This window comes from Agelaius tricolor, unplaced genomic scaffold (assembly GCF_023055355.1).
Source record: "Agelaius tricolor isolate 1412-34295 unplaced genomic scaffold, bAgeTri1.0.p SCAF_13, whole genome shotgun sequence".
Lineage (NCBI taxonomy): Eukaryota > Metazoa > Chordata > Aves > Passeriformes > Icteridae > Agelaius > Agelaius tricolor.
In genome coordinates, this window is record NW_027269273.1 from 22040347 (window position 1) to 22055001 (window position 14655).

The 14655-nt window shown below is 37.1% G+C and overlaps 1 protein-coding gene across 2 annotated transcripts in view; it reads left to right on the forward strand.

The window, feature by feature from the left end:
* DNTT (DNA nucleotidylexotransferase) overlaps positions 1-14655 on the forward strand; it is a 147722-nt gene that overhangs the window by 118474 nt on the left and 14593 nt on the right. For both annotated transcript variants that reach the window (XM_071439172.1, XM_071439171.1), the window contains 2 exons: positions 4588-4851; positions 6298-6381. In XM_071439172.1, coding sequence (XP_071295273.1) covers positions 4588-4851; positions 6298-6381 — 348 coding nt within the window. The remainder of the gene's footprint in view (positions 1-4587; positions 4852-6297; positions 6382-14655) is intronic.

Sequence of the window (14655 nt, forward strand, 5' to 3'; positions counted from 1 at the left end):
TATCTTTGATTTCCAAGGGAGAGGGGAGGATACAAAGAAAACCCCAAATAAAGCACTTTGTAACTTTTTGCAGTAGTCTGCATCACAGCTTGCCACTTTTGTGCTGCTCCTTCTAAGCCCAAATTAATTGATGTACATCACGGAGGTCGTGATGTTGGCCTCCTTTTGGCAGCTATGAGTGAAGGATTCCACAATGTTTAACTTCCAAATTATGGACCACAGCTTTAAATAGTTTAAAGGTTTAGTGTTAACTAAACTCAAAAGTTTAGTGTTACAAGATCCTTCCATTGAAAGCTGCTGAAAATGAAATGGCTAAATCAGCACCATTATGGTCTTTGATCCAGCATCACCAGGGATAAACGGCTTGGGGAACAGGGAACACAAAGTCTTCAAAGTAGAGTGGCAAAATGGAAAAGCTGTGATGCAGTACACAGGTTATGGTCTTAATGGTTCCAAAAAGCCTCATAAAGAAAGGAAGAAATTGCTTCTGTGGGCTAGAGCTTGGGAGTCTGTGGGCAAACAGGCTGAGCCATCTGTGTCCATGTAGCTTCATTCACATACTGTGAAAAAATGCTTTCATTTTTTGCTGAAAACCTGTATAGCTATATTTAGCACTGTTCCTGTTATATACATACTTTCAACAATGGAAGAGATGCTGTTACTACAGGCACTCCTGCACTCTTCGGTTTTTCCCTTTATATTCATGTAAATATAATGCTGTTGTTTTTCTTTTGGCTTTAAGAAAATGAGTGATGGAGATGCCTGCCTGTGCTTACCTATTTTAATATATTACTTGTCTGGTTTAAACTCTAGTATTCACTCTTGATGAGGTGATCAGGAAGGGGAAGGTTTGATATCCCGTTAAAGAGTATGGCGAGGAGCAAGTAATATTTTTTCTTTTGCTGGAAACAGATTTTTGGAAAGAGGGTTCACAGGAAAGCCACACATTCATTACTAAGTGACAGCTGGATTTTTGCCAGCAACAAAACCTGTTTCTAAGACAAGATACAGACATTATTAAGAAGCCAGGGGAAAGAACCTTTAGTTTCAGATGAAAATGCATAAGGATGCTGAGCTCCTTTGGGAACACATATTGTCTCAGCTTTCTTCACAATTCGTTATGAATTTTTTTCGTTCATTCTGACTCAGATGAGGAAATTCTTACCTAAAATAGATTATTGCAAGGTGGTTAGAGCCCTAAACATGAGAGATCTTGGCTTAAATTTCTTTAGAGAGAGTACAGGGCTGAATCTGATTATCCTGCTTGTGAGGTTATTGTATAAAGTAAGCAGAAGTGTTCCATTTCCTGCTGTGTTCTAAGTGAAGATCTGGCATTTCTTAAGACATGTGATCTTTCTGGTGTGTATTGTATAGCTGTGTGTGCATGAGTAGGTACATGTAACTCTCTGTCTGTCTGTCTGTCTCTTTCTCTTGCTCAGCAGTGGAAATGCCCATGGCATAGAGAGGTAAGCACCTACACTGATGGATTCCATGCTGATCTGTCCATTGCTATCAAAGTCAGGCTGCTCCAGACATGCTCAGAAACAGATCATTCCGACACACAGGGAACTTCAAGATGAAAAAGTGACCAAGGCAGCTGCAGGATTATGCAGCAGCTGCCAAGTTTTACACTGCTGATCAAACCTTTGATGCTATTTTCTAGTGACTTCTTATCCTAAAAGGCCTGACTTCTCCCAAGCATCAGTTCCTTTAACTCTTCTACTTTATAGAATTCCATCTGTCTCATCTAGGTTGAGATTTTTCCAAATGAACATGCTACATCCTATTTTAGATTAGATATAGGAATTTTACTGAAAAAAAAAGAATTCCAGTTTCACTTTATTAAACTATCTCAGAAGAAAATTTATAGCAACAACGTATACGTTTCAGAAGAACATATTGGATTACATTTTCAGATGATATAAAATGATCCTACTTAGCTTTAGCAGAATTAATCCAGCTAGCAACAATTATGAATAGTGACAACATGTAACACTAAATATGGAATAAGATTCCATTTAATTAAAAATGACTGAGAATGCTAGTGACCATATTTGATTGATTTTTCAGTAATTGATTTAATATTTTTCTAAAAAGTCATACTTTTCCTCAATTTGAACATGGATTTACTCCAATATCAATGCTATTGATGTGCCAGCACTCAGCATATTTAAGTAAAAGTGTGCAGTCATTCTAAAAATGGAAAATTGTTGAGAGTCTTCACATAACTGTTCTAAAAAATACATTTAGTTTTGATGGTGTTGTAAATTTGAGAAATTAAAATGCCCACACTTTAAAACTTGATTGTGTAAACAGGACCTACAGCACTTTATGGTGTACAGATCAATCTGAAATGTGCAAGGAACTGCAGATTCCCTGACTCAGAGTAATGAGAAGGATGCAGCTCTGCAGCCAGCAGAACTTCATACAATCTTCAAAGCTGACTGCCCCTTCAGGCAATGCTTTTTCCAAGTGTACCTAAGTGCATTTCACCTTTACTTTGTGGGGTGTTGGTGATGTCCACTGTCTAATTATACTAGGTTAATTGGAAATGCTATCCCAATGCATATGACCTAGGCTTTGGCTCCTATTAATGATGATACCCTGACTTCTGGTATATATTGTGTAGTGTCCCAAATCTCAAAGAGCCTAAAAGAAAAATGAAGCAAAAAATGAGAAAATACTGCTAAGTAGCTAACAGGTTTTTACCAAAAACGGGAAGAATATTGATGCTTAATCAAAGCATGAATTCGTCAATTATTGGTCAGTGATGAATGATATTAAAATTGTTTTTATTAGCATTAAAAGCAAGAAAATTAACATGAAGGGAGTATAGCTTCATCAAAAAAAGCAGGAAAATAAGCAGTTATGCATTAACACTCAACAGCTGTTTTGAGTCTATATTTGGAAAGAGCAAGCATCAGTGCCTTGTGACATTGGGGTAAAATTAAGATAAAAATGCTGTTTTAAAGATAGATATTACAGAGCACCTGCTAAATTTAAGCATTTTCAAATCATCAGACTGTGAAACTAGTAATACAAGAGCAGAAGCTACATAAGGAGTTTTCTCATATCAGTTTATAATAAATCTTCATAATCAAGAAAAATTCCAAGCAAGTGAAAGAATGCCAATTCAAATAAAATAGTTATCATTAAAAAGGCTGGCTCATTGACCCATGAAAAGCCTATAACTGATTTCCAGTAGAATAATGGTATTGTTAATTTGGAGCTATCATCAACAAAAAGCTGGAGGCTAAAAATATAATAATACATATCAGAGTCTCTTCATGGAAATCATATCTCATTAAGTGTTTTTGATATGCCTTTTCTTTGGGGGGGCAGAATTATAGTTCTGAGTGATAAAGATAATTTTATTACTGTAAAGAATTCTCTAAGGCATTTAAGATATTGGCATGTAAAGTTACCACACCTGCACTAAATAAAAGAAATAATAATCAAATTCTGGTTTTAATACTGAAGTATTCTTCCAAAAAATCAGTTCTTTGTTACCTGGGACATTAAGAGTCTTATCTGGAGACCCTTTGTCCTGGTCCTGGTCCAGATCAGAGGGAAGGGGCATGGCCAGACCCTAATGTTATTCAATACCACTTTCCATCATTGCCAGGGGTGGGGGAAAGGGACTTTGTCTCTTCTTAGATTCGAAGGATTTTCCTTCCAGTGGGAGAAAGTGTGGTGGTTGAAATGGTCTGGTATTTTACATGCAAATAATTTCTTTGTCTTATACCTTTTGTTATTAGTAGTGCTGCTGGTACTGTTTGTTGTCTTACCTCATTGCTGTTTCCAGGAAATTGTTCTTATCTCAGCCCATGATCTTTGCCTTTTGTGTTTTCAGTTGGGGAGGAGGAAGCAAGAGGAGTGGTTTTATCTGGGCTGCTGAATGGGAGAATACCATTCCTAAACTACAACTGACAGCCATCAAATAAAACCACTTATAGACACTCTCAGTTCAATTGTGCAATTTAAAAAAGCCCCTAGTCCAGAAGAAGAGAATGTGTAAACTTTTGAGTGATTTTAAAACAGAAACAAAGAAGTGGTCCAAGGACCTAAAGAAGTGGGCATTCCCTCTGAGCAAAAGACATGGGCAGGGATCTTCCATCTCTCTGGAGACTCCAGACCTTGTCACAAGGAAATCTCATGCAGTAGTTATGGTCCAAATGGAATCTTCCACTTTGGAATGCCTCAGCAAGACTGTGCACTGGACTAATAATATTTTTCTAGATGTCTGCCACATAGGAACACATCAATTCTTACTCAGAAATTTCTGTTGACATTAACTAGAAAAAGGCTTAGGAGAAAAGGAGGGAGGGGAAGAATTGCAAATTCTATCTCTTTAGTACAGGGCAGGACCTCACTACTATCAGATATCAACCAGTGCAGATTTCCCTCAAATATTTTTCCAAAGTCTGAAGATGTTTCATGTCTCTCCTTAGCCCAGTTTTGCCCTGGCACAGTTCCTTGTTTACTGAAGTTACATTTCACATGAATTTTTAAGACAACTGTCTAGAAACTCTGGAATGACAGTAAAACCAGTTCAGCAATTCAGTGTGAACAATATCTTCTCTTCAGGGCTTACTCCTTTATTGTGATATCATTGAGTCAACATTTGTAAAGGAACAGCTGCCAAGCAGAAGAGTTGATGCTATGGATCATTTTCAGAAGTGTTTTGCAATTTTAAAATTATATCAGCCAAGAGTAGACAACAGCACTTGCAACACATCAAAACAATTGGAAATGGCAGAAGTCAAAGACTGGAAGGCAATCCGTGTGGATCTGGTGATAACCCCCTTTGAGCAATATTCATATGCTCTGTTAGGCTGGACAGGCTCCAGGGTAAGTAACCACAGCACTGTATGTTTTCTTAGCATTGCAAACACATTTTTCTTGTTGCAGGACTATTCAGAGTTCATGTATTAAAAAAAAAATATTCCTGATGTCCACACATCACATTTCATGTTGTCATCCACCCCTGGTCATGGGTTGGAGCTGATGAATTCATTACTAACATTTATGGATGTCTCTCTAGGAGAGTTAAGCTCTATTTTCCTTGAAGCTTAGTGCTTAGGTTTATGAAGTGGAGAGCTAGGTTTTTGGTCAGTTGTGTTGTCTTTTACATCATGATGCTGTTAACAAGCAATTTAAATGGTTACTGAGTAGAGATGATTTGGAAAGCGTCACATAATTACAGGAAATTAAACATTTGAGGAAGAGATACTCTGAATTGGAACTTAATTTGTTTTGTAGGAAATTGAAAACAATTTGATATCTTTCTTTTTGGATTAGATCAAATGTTTTGTTTCAGTTGCATTTTAATTGACTCCTTTAAATTGTAAAAAACTGGAAAAAAATTAAAATTAGACATTTGTTTTGAACCAGAATAAAATATATTTTGATTTATGTTTTAATAAGAAAGCTTGAAATGATAGCTACTTTCTCAATAGACACTAGTTAGCTGGCATAATATAAAATAGTACACTATTTTCAAAACAAAAAAATTCTACCTAATGCAAACTCAAAACTCAAATGACTAATCTCTCTCCAGACAGAATTATTTTTTGATCTGTTCTACTTTCTTGCCTTCTGATGTTAATTTTTTAGGGAGTGTTTACATGGTACAATGGAGAGCTTCTGAGCCTGCTCTGAATTATCTTTTTGATGTGCTGGAAGCAGTACTGGTGCCTTGCCACTCTGTTCTACTCAGGTTAATTGGAAGCAGGATGTTTTAGACCAGGCCAAATGTTGAAATTGATGTGTTCTCCTGCTGAGTTTGAGTTACTTCACTCACTTTTTTGAGATAACAAAATGTATTTATTTGGACTTTGGATTAAGTTCTGCAGACTTTGGGGTCCTTTCTTATCGTGGAAGTGTTTGGCAACTTAAAAGCTCTTCTCTTGAGTCTATAGATAGGAGTCTACACTAAAAACACACAGTGTGAGGCCCTTTGGATGAGTAGGCAATGACTTCATTTTTCTCTGCCTCACTGAACTTCTACTCCCTGTTGGGCTAATTCACCAACAGACTGTGGGAGCCCATCACAGCTTTACTTTCTTATACAGAGCCCAACTGCTGTCACAATAACTGACGCAATGATGGATGGATGCAAATGTTTGGATACCTTATCCAAACATTTCCCTTCACATGATTGATTTTATCAGACTATATTCCTTTAATAGAAGTAATTTTTGGTCCTTAGTTTATTATTTGGTTTGGTGTTAGAAGGTGCAAAAGATAAGAATTTTGGTTTGTGCATGTGTTTGATGTTTGCTTTTTTTTTGACAGCAATTTGGACGTGACTTGCGGAGGTATGCTACACATGAAAGGAAGATGATATTGGATAACCATGGATTATATGACAGGAGAAAGGTACTGTTAATTCTCAGAAATAAAGCTAATGTGTTTTTATTTCCAAGTGCCTTTCCAGTTAATTTTTTATATTCAAGTATATAGAATATTTTAGCTTGATTATCCATTTGTTGGTAAATAGTTCCACCTTCACATGATTTAGTTTCACTGGAACAGCCTGATTAAATCTGAACAAGTAAGTCTGGAAATCCTTCTTTTTTTTTTTTTTTGGCAATTGTGAGTTAATTCCTGAAATGTAACAAGAAACATGAATTAGGCATTTGTGTTTGATAGGAATTGTGCAGCCTTCACAGAGAGAACACATAGTTTGAGAACAAACTATCTGCGAGTATTTGAAAAAGGCACTTCTCTGCCTCTCTGTCTCAGAAGGAGAGATAATTTCTGTGTCCCCAACACACTTTCATCTCATATTGGTCTGACATTGCAAAGGAAGAGGGGTAAGTGGTACAGGCTCAGTTAGAAGGAAGTTTTGAGGAAGTTTTTGCAGGGTATGACACTAAGTAAGGATTAGGGATCATCCTGCTTTTAAAGCCCTGCATTTAGAAGTCTGTGTGGAGTTCTCTTTAGTCAGGCTTGGCAGCCTGGGGAGTAATTGGTATAATTTCTGGTATAAAGGCTCTTGGCTGCAGTTATACTGATCTCTGCATTTATCTGGCTTACTGTCTGTATTTGTATTAGGCCATTTAAATAATAAGCAAAAATCAATACTGAAGATGCTTATTGATATCAATTTAGGGAAAGGCAAAGTACCACATCAAGATTTTACATTAATCTTTCCTATATATTCCTTATAGAATGGAGGCTGCTTTCAGCACCCCTGCTCACATGCAGTATTGTCTCATGGCTTCTTTCTGAGATGCAGGAGTGATCTAAGCCATCACTCCATTTCAGCTGTCTCCATATGTGCTCATCAGGTCCAGATGCAGCTATAGCATCCTCAGTTCACATGAAAACCTGGGGAAATGATCAGACTAATTATCCATTTAGTCAGATATCCTGTCGCCAGCAATTGTCAATACTAGATGCTTCAGAAGAAAACATAAAATCAATAGTAGATAAATATGCTATGATGTGTCTAAAGAGGATGTTTCTTCACAAACTCAGGGATGATGTCAGTGTATTCCTGTCTGTCTTTTATATTTTGAAAGTATTCAAAATATAAAGGCTTTTCCTCAACATAATATGGCTGATGTTATTATCTGCACATTCATATCTGCTCTGTTCAATAGTTTTTTGGGTGTAACAAAAAATGGCACTAGGGAAAACCAAAGAATTTTGGAGGAATGCCAGTGTTATTTTTTGTATGCAGCAAAATTTGCCTGCTTGGTGTGTGAGTATGTATCCTTATATCTGCTGCTTTTACTCAGAGCTCTGAGACTTTCAGAGATGAAAAATGGACACAGTTCTTTCATGAACAACATCAATCAGTATTCTTTTTTCTTGACTATGTTTAGGCTCTATAAATGATATACCATTAAAATCTTTCTGGGGGAGGAAAAAAAAAGTGAGTTTCCATGTGTTTTTGACTAGATTAGCCAGGATGATTCACAGATAAATGATGAGTTTATCTTCACAGTATGCTCTAGGAAGATGTTCTTGTCATCCCAAATTTTCAAGTAAAGAGCTGAGGCAGAGAAAGATTGAAAGTCTTAAACATTCATTGATTTCAAAGGCCCTGCATTTGCAGTGTCCAGCCTTAAGTTTCTCCTGTTGAGTATCTGCCTTGGAAATTTGAAAAATCCAAAGAAATGTGTATACCCATGTTGCGGTTCCCCAAACCATCAGCTGTAACTGTAATTTAGTCTCCAGACCTTCTACATGTCTGAGTCTCAATTTACATTTCCTCAGTTCCTCAGCTGGACTGCCCAAAACTGAAGAAATTGACCTAAAGAGAGGGCTGAGAAGAAAAAGTCAGAAAACTTTCCTTATCATAAGGCAGGAGTTCTTGACAAAGGCAAAGACAAACCAGCAAAACAAAAACCATACTGAATGAAACCCAAAACACCCAGACCAAATCTCCAGGGAAGATTTCAACTGTCTTGACCACAAAGTCCTTAATCTATGATTTCCATGTATCGAGGCACATGGTTGGGTCAGCTGTCCCTTTCAGGGAGGGACTTTGCTTTCAAATCTGTCATCATCCCCCCCTTGTTCCCCAATATCTAGGTCTGCCATTTCTCATTTAATTGCAAACACAGCTAGTTTACTTCCAAAATCTGTTTTTTGCTGTAAACCACAGATGCAATGCAGATTTCGAACAGAAGAAGTTGTGTTAATATGTTGACACAGCAGAATACTGTTCTTATTTCTGCTGCAGTCTCAGAAATAGCTAAATTACATTAGCTGATATTTTCCACACAGAAAGAAACTTCTCAGGCAGATATGCAATATGAAAAATTTCAGACCAGGGAGCACTGAATTTATAATCTGCTTAACACAGATTCTTTTTTCAAGTACTGTTATTCTAACAAGAAGCAGGGAGATAACTCTCTGGCAAGTATATGAATATTTATAATCTAATGTGTTAAATTCAAATATATTTATAAATATTTTTAACTTTACAATTTTGTATTAGGTTATTCCCACAAATGACAGTTTGAACAAACCCCTTCCATACTGCTGCCCAGTGTGTACTAAGATCAGAAATGTGCAGAATACAGCAGTGGTGTCTGTCTGTGAAATTTGATGGCCCATAGTTGAAGAGGAGATGTTGGCAGTAAATTGTGTGGCTGCCAAGGTTGATTCATTTTTAGGGTCATCAGAGTAGTTAGCTTAAAATAAGTGATAAAAATAAGCTAATTTTGCACAAAGGAGCATATGCCCAAATTGTAAAATGTTTAGGGTTGGTTTGTTAGTTATTTTTTACATTAAACTATGAAGAGCAGAGAATCTACTTTATTATAATCCTTGTTCTTTTCTTTTAAAATTGCTTGACTCGTAGGGAACAATAAAAACGTGGGTATTTTATCTGTACTGCCTCATAAAATTGGATTGGAACATGAAAATTTGTATTTCATAAGTGTATTTCTCTTTTTGAGAAGAAATCTTCCTTTCTTAAAGCTAAAAAAAATCAAGAAGCAGATATCCCTTGTGCAAGCTGCTCAAGATCCCTCAACACAAGCTTAATTAGGGTTAATTAGGCACCAAATGTGAAAACTGAAATACATCTTTTCCATATTTCTGTCCTGGTCTGCTGAAGAGAGGTCATCTTAAGTCACTGGCTCTGTCCAGGCAGGCAAACCTTCATGCACAGCTCTGACAGTCCCTGGGGTATTGACTGGGGTAGAATTTGGAGCTGGACCAAATCCTTTTTGCTTCATTCTTTTTCTTTTATTAGTCTGTGTGTGCATATAGAAAAAGGTATAGGAAGATCAGGAAGTGTCAGCCTATTCCTTGATCCTGCAGAAGACCAAGTTCTTTCCTTAAAAAACACTTGCCTGTCATCATTTAAGATTTTTCAAGTCATTATAAGAAGTTAATAAACCATGCTATAGCAAATATTATTTGCTCTTATTTAATTTCTATTCGGTGGAATGTAACTGTACTTGTAAGAGAATGTTATTCATTACAAAAGAAAACAATTTCCTGATTTGCTCGACATTTCAATATATAATTCAGTATACTTTATACTTCTGTATTAATATTTATCAGCTGTTTGGCCCAGATGCTTGCACTGTGGCCCACTGTTGAAACGTGATGGATGTCAGAGAATCCCAGATTCCAGTGTTCAAAGGGCTGCAGCAGGAGAGAGTCCTGCTTACTTTAATGTATTTCCAGAGGGATTCTGCCAGGAATTGGGAGCATTAACATAGCAGTTAGGAATCAATTACATAGCTTTGCAGATGGGAACAAAAGGAAGAGAAATTTTCTCCAGGGACTTGTTACAAAGTTACACTGTGAAATTATTCCTCAGCCTTGATTTTTATTTCTTTCTAGTGTGAATCTTTTTCATATATTGTTGGTTTTGGAAGACAGTGTGCAATTATCAAACTAATGATTTTTTCAGTTCTGTAATAAGAAGGGCATTTTATAGATCTTCCTTTCTTAGGAAAATTGTGACAAAAAAATTGAAAATTTGCTACCAATTATCTGTCAGCCTCTTTTAGATAAAAAGATGAGTGTATGTCCAAATCTGTGTGTCTGTAGAACTGTGCACTAAAGGTATGGAAATTAGCACTGGTATATTCCAACCTGAGGTATGTAGTTCCTGTGATTTACACCAGCTGGAGGTCAAACATCCCCACTCTTACAGAATAGAGTTCACTGATCAGTCACAAGGAAGAAAGAAAAGTTGTACATTCCCCATGTCTTATGGTACTATTGCTGCTACAAATGGCATGACATTTTTATGAATGGGCAAATAAAATTCTCATTGTAAAACTTTCCCTATTAATGAGTGAACAATATGCTCTATAAGAAAAACAGAGATGATTTTGCGAAAAAAAACCCAAACCATTTTTACAGTGTGAAGCATAAGTCAGGTCAGCTGAACAGTAGGCTCTTTCTTGGAAAAATTAAGGTCCTTAGTCTGTAAACCAGGACATCAACAGTTGTCTTGACACTCCTCTGTGTTGGATTAGGAGGCAATTATCCCTTAACCCACAATGAAATTTTTTGTGTGCAATGTCCATTGTCTCTGGACTAGTGGTGTGCGTACTAGGGCATCGTTGGCAAGTTTTGACGACATCCTGACAGCTTTTTACCTGGGTGAAATAGAGAGAGATCTCGTGGATCTGTTTCATGTCAGGATGGCATGTGGAACAGTTTCATAGCTGGATTGGAGCCATGTAGAAAGTGTCTCTCTCCTGCATTTTATACACCACTCACTTATGGAAATTCTCAAACCAAGTGTGAGATCGGAGGATTGAATTAGTCTTGTAAATTCTGATTCATAACTTGTATAAACCCATTTATTTTCATAATATTCCAGAAAATCCCTTTCAAGTCCAATTATTACTTTATGCAGCTCATGGCAGCAAAGAGAAGTGATGTAAATAATTAGCATTGCTTATTTTTGTGAAAGAATAGATGGAGTTCTTGGGGTATAATAGATTAATTGAATTATTTGCATATGAATGTTCTTGCACTGACATTGTAGGTTGATTTTTTTTGTAAGAGAAGGATCATGAGCTCAGTGTTATTTTGAAGAGTCATTGAGGCAGAAAGCAGTTATTAATTTTATGTCCCATGTAAATTTAAGATGGGAAATAGGTCCCTTAATGTTTTCTATTAGAGAAATATTGGAAAAAATATGACACTATTCAGATGACTGATTGATGATTGATGACAATTTTGCATTTAAAAAACCTTGTATGAATTTGAATGGCGTGAAATGTTATTTAGTTGTTGAATAACAAGCGAGGTGGTTTATATAACTGTTCTGAATAACAAACTCACAAGATGCTCAGAAAACTTCATAATGGGACCCAGCCTTTCAAGCCATTTAGTGCTGTGCAGTTATACTGAATATAGTAAGATTCTGTGATCCCAGATTTTTTAAGAGAGAGTTTACTTTTTCTTGGGCAACCATAATAAGCATGAAAGGGGAAATTTATCCTGGGATTTCTTTCCCACTGTGAAGCTCACATGCCCTCAATTGTCACCATCAGTATTGCAGTGTCCTTTACCATTTGCCTGCAGAGTGAATTCCTATCTACAAAAAACCTGACTGACTCTTCGGGCAGGGCTTGTCCTGCCTGCCTTAGCAGGTATCTGTAAAGCCAAATAAAGGTGTTACCACAGCCCCAGTAAATGGCTGTTTTTATGGTAGCAATGCTCTGGTGAGCTGGCTTCAGGGTGTCTGAGTTCTGCTACTGCCCATGTTTTGCCCAAGTAGCTGCTTCACAGACAACCTCTGTGTTTGCAGCAGGCAGCCCTTCCAGCCATGCCTGGAAACATCCTTGAGCTTCTAGCCTCCCTCATAATATTCCAGTTTTTCTGTGGCTGAGTCTGCATCTGTGTTGAGACACTTATTTTAAAATGTGGCTTACCTGACAGTGACCATGCTGGTGCAAAAAGTCATTTCATGTGTTCCTGTGGTGGCTTGGCTCAGAGGACAGAAACTGCTCTGAGGAAGCCAGACTGATTGCAGGTGGTTGGGCGGTTACCTGCACTGCCAGAACTTTGTAAATATGTCTCCTAATAAAAAGCCAGCTTTGTTTTTCAAGCAGGTATTTTTTCCTTTCACTGCCCAACACGTTACTTCTCAAAAAATTTTATCATCAGGAAGAGCTGTCTATGATTTTTTTAACCTCATTTTATTACATGAAGTTGTGTAATATTCACAGTGTTTAATTGTGTATTCAGTAGTTGCAGTCTCTAAGTCAGTTTTTTGGTATCATCTGAGAAAATCTACTCTATACTACCTTTCATTGAAAAAGTTGCTTGCAGAAGTTTACTTGCACAGTTAAAGACACATTTTTTATGATTCTGTAAAACTGGAAGTTATAGTCTTATTTTGGCAGATGCTGCTCTAAAATTATAAAGTTATAATGGTGATATAATCAGCCTTGAGAACATCTTGATGAATTAAACATGCTGCAGCTGCAGAGTTTGCTTTAGACATCTGCAACAATGACTGGATTAAAGCTACAGTAAACACAAAGATCCAAAATTTATAATATTGATTTCCACTGTGCTCTCTACAACTACCTGAAAGGAAGTTGTAGCTCTGTGGGGCTTGGCCTCTTCTCCCAGGCAACAGGGACAGGACAAGAGGACACAGTCTCAAGCTGCATCAGAGGAGATTTAGATTGGACATCAGGAAGAATTTCTTCACAGAAAGGGAGATTGGGCATTGGAATGAGCTGCACAGGGAAGTGATGGAGTCACCATCCCTGGAGGTGTTTAAGGAAAGACTGGATGTGGCACTCAGTGCCATGGTCTGGTTCACAAGGTAGTGTTGGGTCATAGATTAGACTTGATGGTCTCAGAGGTCTTTTCCAACCTAATAGATTCTGTGATTCTAAGATTACTACAGTTAAACCCTGAGTGATTGTAAAGAGATGCACATACTTTAATTAATGTTTTAATTCTTCTCACTCTCACTCAGGAAAGTGGAAATTGCATATGTGATTTGGGTGATTTTTTCCTTTTGCACCTGGTGTATTTTTAAAAATTAAGAATTAAAATAATCTACTTTTCTTACCTCTTGGTAAGTTAAAAAATGATTATGCATTTTCTTATGTGCCTAAGTGTGCTTCTCCTTAGCATTTTAAATGTTTCTCATACAGCATATGATTGGTCATTTTTACAAAGTTTGCATGTAATTCATGTATATATTTAGCTAAATCTAATCTCTTTGCAATACCAAGCTTTACATCTAGCACAAAGATAAAAGTACCTAATTGTCATTTCCTATGCTTGGTGTGTTTTTTGAGCAGTTCAGTGAAACCTGTATTGCTAATGAAAAGACATCTCTCAAAATGCATAAGTAAGTGCAGATCCTGAATATTTTGACTATAGCTTTTTACTCATTTTAATTTCTAGAGCAGTAGAGAACCAATAATTCTCAATTATGTTAATTCAGTAATTCAATCAGTATGCTGGGGTAAGTTATTGAATGGGGGGTAGGTTACTGAGTCTCATATTTTCGGTCAAAAGAAAAAAAGTAATTAATTTGAGAAGAAGCTAGGTAGAGAGGAAGCTGGAAAAGGAAGCAGCTGAGGACCAGAGAGGAAAATGGCATAGGAAGTGGGAGTCAGAAGGCGATGGTGGATGTACAAATTTGATAAGTACTTGCAGAGTGGCTGGAAAAAGCAATGGGGAATGGAAAGGGTAGATTTAATTAACAGCTCCATTGTGGAAAGGAATCTAGGTTGGTTGAAGAGACAACTGAAAAGGACCACAAAAATAGAATGACAGGGAAGAGATGTAAGTGGAAGTTTGATGGACTGAAAAATAAATTAAATTCATCAGACTAATGCTCTAAGCTGGCAACAAGAAGTAGGTAAATGTTCTGCTGCCCCAAATAACTGAGTAAACCATGCATGTCTCACTTAACTCTGGGGATGGTGTGAGAGCAGCCTAGAGCTACATTAGAAATCTGAGAGCAGACATCAACAGCAGCATAGGAGAGTAGCAAACACAGGGAGCTAGAACAGATACAGATTATAAAAGCTCAGTTTCCTAAGACTGATTGATCCCACATTGGTCTGCAACTCAAGATTGTGTCAGTGCTGTCAGCAAATATTTGTTAGCCCTGTAGCACAGTACATTTCCTGCCTCGTGAACAAAGCCTAAGCATCTTACAGGATTTCAAGAAAGCAACATTTC